Source organism: Sinocyclocheilus anshuiensis, unplaced genomic scaffold (assembly GCF_001515605.1).
Source record: "Sinocyclocheilus anshuiensis isolate Anshui unplaced genomic scaffold, SAMN03320099.WGS_v1.1 scaffold1024, whole genome shotgun sequence".
NCBI classification, from domain to species: Eukaryota; Metazoa; Chordata; class Actinopteri; order Cypriniformes; family Cyprinidae; genus Sinocyclocheilus; species Sinocyclocheilus anshuiensis.
In genome coordinates this window covers 848,808-854,652 of record NW_015552843.1, presented here as the reverse complement: position 1 = coordinate 854,652, position 5,845 = coordinate 848,808, and the positions used below count along the sequence as shown (strand labels likewise).

The 5,845-nt window shown below is 34.7% G+C and overlaps 1 protein-coding gene across 4 annotated transcripts; it reads right to left on the bottom strand.

Moving 5' to 3' along the window:
- Nucleotides 1–244: 244 nt before the first annotated feature.
- Nucleotides 245–5,644, bottom strand: LOC107668044 (tumor necrosis factor receptor superfamily member 5-like). Of its 4 annotated transcripts, none has more exons than XM_016459790.1 (9): nt 5,571–5,644; nt 4,000–4,748; nt 3,752–3,877; nt 3,513–3,668; nt 3,280–3,367; nt 3,012–3,199; nt 2,870–2,922; nt 2,421–2,464; nt 245–1,913 (listed from the first exon to the last, which is right to left on the bottom strand). In XM_016459790.1, the coding sequence occupies exons 2-9, from the start codon at nt 4,118–4,120 to the stop codon at nt 1,853–1,855; spliced, it is 837 nt and encodes a 278-aa protein (XP_016315276.1). In that variant the 5' UTR covers nt 4,121–4,748; nt 5,571–5,644; the 3' UTR covers nt 245–1,852. The 4 variants fall into 4 exon arrangements, with proteins under 4 accessions (XP_016315276.1, XP_016315275.1, XP_016315278.1 ...); XM_016459789.1 differs by having other exon boundaries at nt 4,000–4,468; XM_016459792.1 differs by having other exon boundaries at nt 4,000–4,066.
- Nucleotides 5,645–5,845: the final 201 nt, after the last annotated feature.

Here is a 5,845-nt window from a genome sequence, read left to right as displayed (position 1 = left end):
GCCCCGACCAAGTATTGGGTGTATAAATGAACATACTTTAAAGAACTTGAACTTTTCTGTTTTGCAAATCCTTTTTTTTATTGATCTTAGGAAATATTCTAATATTTTGAGATGCTGGATTTTCGACTTTCATTAGCTGTAAGCTCTAATCATCAAAACTGAAACATACAATCTTTTGAAATGTTTTACTGTACATGTAATGAATCTAGAATATATGAAAGTTTCACTTTTTGAAATAAGTTACAAAAATGTTTTACTTTTTCATGATATTCTTTTTTTGAGATGCACCTGTAGTTTATCTGTTATTTCATATTGAGCATGAGCACAAGTTTAGGCCTATCTCATATTGAGCATGAGCACAAGTGCTGAAACACTGTTCAAAGTTTAAAGTTCAGAGTAGCAGCAATAAATAACCCTAAAGTGAACATGCAATAGGGGGTTTATTTGAAAGCTGAGGCAAACGTTTAGTCTCCAGACTTCTTCAGTCCTTAATAACAACAATTAATTTGAAATAACCCAATAAATGTATATCATCTTACCTTAATTAAGACAAGTTTCAAAATTCTTTTGAAGAATTTAAATTATTAGATTTTATTTTAAGAACAATATCAAGAGTAAAGAAAGGAATAGCCTATTTTGGATTTAAGAATACAAAATATTCTTAACATTTATTTCTTAGGAAAGAAAATAAAAATATAATAATTGTATTGTTAAGAATGTTTGGTCTGTAAGCTACACTGAAAATTGGAACTGTGATTTGAAAAACTTCATTTTGTTTGCTTAATAACTGTTGAAAAAGTCTTTGAGCTGTCACTAATACAGCTGTCAGGCAAAAGCAAATATTACACAATGTATATTGTACCTGAAATATGGAACAGCATTCTCCATTTATCTCATATTCAGCACAAGTCTGAAACAGTTTAAAGTTCAAAGTAGCAGCAATGAATAATGCAATCCCTAAATTGATCATGTTCATATGAAGTGCATAAACTCTGTTCTGGTTTCTTCAACACATTTAGTCCTGGATTGTTAGTACCCAGCTAGTGATGTTGTCAAGCTCTGCATGTTCAAACTTGAGAGCGAGGAGTCCAAAAAGAAGTTACAAAAGCAGTCCACAGCAGTGGCAATGCCAGAAGTTGAAAAGTGAGTGGACCTTGGTGATATAGGGTGGACATCAGTGCCCACTTTCAAACTAAAGTGCATAATTATCCAATACATGAGATAAAAATAAGGATGCAAATTTAGACCTAAAACCACCATTATTGGTTTTGGTTGAAAGAGGAAAAAGGTCTCAACAAGAATCATTGTCTCAGGTAGACAATACCAAGTACATGTAAACAGTACACATGCTGCTTTTGGGCTGCATTTTGGTTTGTAACTTCAACAAACATTACTAAACCAAATCACATATATTTAAGTAGAGCAGGTGTTCTCGATTCAAATAAACACAACATAACACAATGTGTAGATCTTGCGGTGATCCTCATGGCATTCCATGCTGCTTTGCAAGAGCTGCAAGACAAACGGGATCCGATCGCTTCACTATAATGATGATGCAGTGTTTTCCAACTTTCTTTGAGTTCCAACGTCTTTTAAGTTCAACCAATGGAAAGTGGATCTCAGGTATGATGGGTGGGTATAGTGGGTAGGACGATAAAGACCTGCTTTACAGTGAGAGCGTGCTGTATTGATCGCTCAGACTGACAGCTCTTCCAATTACCATTCACCACAGAATAGAAGCGGTAATTAACAAGAAGCCCTTTAGATTCGCTCATCAGCTGTTTATGGAGTCTTCAGGTTCTTTGGTAGAGCTTTTGGATTCCTTAAGACCAAGATTAAATTTCTTTCGATATCAGGTCACACATTGCATGTCTCCTCTTGAAACAGAACAGGCAGCTGATTGATGTAAAGGGCTGAAATGATAAAATCACAATTTTGTTTAATGTGCTGCTTTAAAGGTGCACCAAATTTGCATGTTTACATTTTGCTGGCTTATATTTACCCAAACAACTGATATGACGACTTAAGCCCAGAATAATTATTTTACTTTTATGTATTTGGCAGATGTTAAAACATTCATATAAAGTTCAAAGCTCTTCATTCCAAGTGGGAATAACAACCAGGGCAAGATGAACAAAAATGAACGTGCTCTAACTTGTAAGCAACTTGCATAACCAGTAAAATATATATTACTCATCTGCACCTATTATATTAGTATCAAGCCTTTACTGAAATAATCCAGCAAAGCATAGTGGTAGCATGCAAGAAGGCAAAATCAAGTTCTTTTATTGACTACTGAATTTATTCATTTCCTTTTACTTAGCAAATAAACATATTTGATACCTGCTAAGAAGTCTGTTCTGAAATTTGGAGACTGTTCTATTCTATAGAGCAAGGTTTTAGAAGTAGAACGCTCTTACCTAATAGTGTTGAATATAAGAGGGGTCACTGAGTCTGGTGATGTCTGTGAAAAGTTAATTTCATTAAAAATAACTCAATATCCACATTTGACACATAGCACAATACCAGAGTATTATGATATCACTAATATCTATATACAATTTTTGCATGATTTTCCCAAATTACTCTACTTTGCTTTGTGCACTCATGTTATAAAGGATGCTTTGCCGGCTGTGATGGTATCTGTGGGTTGACAGTCTGTTTGCAAAGCATACAGCAAAAATCAAGATAAACTGAACTCTTTTATCCCATAATAACATGTAAAGTTTGATCCTTGTGATATGACCCCTTTAATGCACAAAATCTTAATTTGTTTTCTTAAATGTTTAATAATAGTAATACTACTAATAATAATTAAAATACAAACAAATATAATATTATCATGCACACAGTTTAATTTTTCACTTACTGGTTCACACTGACCATCACTCTCTGGTATTGGTACTGAGCAAAAAAGTATACCTAAAACACAAAACAAGTATATTATCACTTGCACAACACCTTAACGTTTTATTTTTATACATATATTTTTGTAATAATTACAGTCTTACTTCTGTCAAACGCCTGTCTCTTCTGTTTAACTTTGCAATAGATTTTTATCCCAACAGCTGTCACCAAAACACCAACAATGACTCCAACAACGACTCCAACAATGATAGCAATTGGAACTGACTTCCCACATTCCACATCAGACGATATTGTTCCTGGTTTTATTTCTTTAAGGCCTTTAATCTCACAACTATAAATGTATACATTGTTAGCATATCTGGTCATATTAGAATATCTTTTAAGACTTGTGAATCTATGTTAATCACTCACTTTGAATGTGGTCGACAGGCAGTGAAAGAGCCATTAGAGTAAGTTCCTTCCATGCAGTTACCACATACAGTATCAGTAAATGCTGTTCCTGTAAGGATATTAAGATAATGACTGTATTAATGGGAGTTTATCATTACAAGTATTACTGGTATTGTTCTTGTTTCTGAGTCAATATTTTTAGTAAAGCTAGTTGACTCTATGGCCATTGTTTCTCTGTGTCCTAAAATATTCACCTGTTTGTTTGACATATTGTCCAGGGTAACATTCAGAGTGCTTCACAGCAAATCTACAGCTGTATTTCTTTCGCTCAGTGCAGTAGAATCCCTCCAATGGCTCACAAATAGTATCTGCAGAGCGTGTGCAAGTTTTCTTTATTCTTAGACCTAGTCCTGTGAAAAAAAATGCTTTCTTATATAAACAAATGTACTAGAAGTAATTTCTGTATTTTAAATCTTCATTTTGAAATACATACCTGCATCACACACAGAGCAGGGAAAGCATTTATCCAACCCATTGGGTTCATCAATGTAAGTTGATGCAGGGCATGGAATACAAGTTGTGCTTGTGTCTACAGTACAATGCCAATAAACATGGTTTCCTAAAAATGTTTTTAAAAATCTCATTGAAGGGACACTTCATGGAAGAATTAAATATTACAATAAAAAAAAAAAATGTTTCTTTGGGTCACACTACACTGCTGCTAAACAATGTATACTGTACCTGGTGCACACATGGGGCAGCATTCTCCATGTATCTCATATTCAGCACGAGCACACGCACTGAAACACTGTTTGAAGTTCAAAGTAGCAGCAATGAATAACATGATCCCTAAACTGATCATGTTCACATAAAGTGCAAGAAAGGTTTTTTTTTAAAGCAGAGTCAAACGTTTCTTCGCCAGACTTCATAAGCTCCGTTATGGTTTCAACAACACGTTAGATGAAGTAGTGGATTGTTGGTCATAGATACATTGGTTTCTCTCCACCTTGTGATGCCATCAGGCTCTGTAGGTTCAAACTTGAGAGCAGCGAGTGCAGAAAGAAGAAAAGCAATCCACAGTAAAATCTGTGTATGCTGAGGTTCAGTTCATCAACATATGAAGGATGGTTGAGGTAATTAATATGAAGCCCTTTTGGTTTCCTCATCATCTGTGGAGTCTTTAGGTTCACTGGTATAAATCATTCAGATCCTAGACAACAAGATTAGATTTCTTTCAGTATCAGTTCACACACTGCATGTCTCCACTTGAAACAGTTGAACAGGCAGTTGATTTAGGAGCTGATATAATGGGTGTCTCAATGAGCCCCATAGTTCAATGCACTGATCAGGGTTTCAGCCATTTTAAGGGCTGTCTCAAACGCAAAATCCTTCCAGTGTACTGTAGTGTTTGCTCCCTGAAAAATTCCACCACAAAAACCAGGGAGCATCGATGCTCACTATGCTCCCTTACTGTAAATTACGTCACAGTTCTGAAGCATGAAACATAAAATGGCATAAAAGGCATGAACAAACTCAATAAATATAATGACACGTGATAAAAGATGTGAAAAGACAAATAATTTTTTCATCAGCATAAACACATTGCTAGACAGGTAATGAACACAGTTAAAACTTATAATTAATATTTGACTGAAACGTTGTTGTTACGGATGAGCGTGACAATGCGTTTGAAAGTTATGTTTGAAAACAAACATAAAGGTGCAAAATGGTTTCATTTTCACCTATAAACACTCTGGGAAACACCTAACTCTCAGGTGTGTTATTGTTAGGCCACAAGTGTACTTTGTTTCATTTACTGAGAAATCACATGATCAATACCAAGAAACAAGAACTCCATTGTTCTCCATTAACTTATTTCATTTCGATAGAAAACACAGGATGAACACTTTAAGACCATGTCAATATTGCTTGATACAACTGTAAAAAATAACAAGTTAATAAATAAATTAATCACAATTACTCTATATCACTTGATACAATAAGGACAACTTACATTTTAAAACCATACATTTACTTTATGTAATAATGAATAAATAGCTATAAATAGGCTAATGAACGACTTAACTTGAAACAAGCCAAATAATCAGTCTACTTTGTTTAAGTTGTACTCAATTTAGTATTACTTAGGCTATTACGAGTACTTACATTTTCATTTATTTAATTTATTTTCCTCATATAAAGCATTGAGATTGTATAAGCCGAACCTTTGTCATGATATTTATACAGAACATTTACTGTATGAACTATAATCAAGTACAGTCACAACATGTTAAAAAAAAAAAAGATCTTACCGCTGAAGTTAGTTTGGAGAGGAATTCTTTTGAAACGAATGAAAAATCCTGCTTCCTGGTTCATGCGTTCTGAAGGCGGTCATTTTGCTGAACGAGACTCAAAGGTCCGAGTCGGTAAAATGATCCGAACTTCCCATCACTACGGTGCATGGATCAACAAGGGATTATCTAAGGACATGGGCATGACGCAAGCAGGGTTGAGGCTATATGTGATACAGCGGCGTCATTTTTGTCACGCAACAGCTAAAAAACAGCAGTTGGACGCAACGACCGTT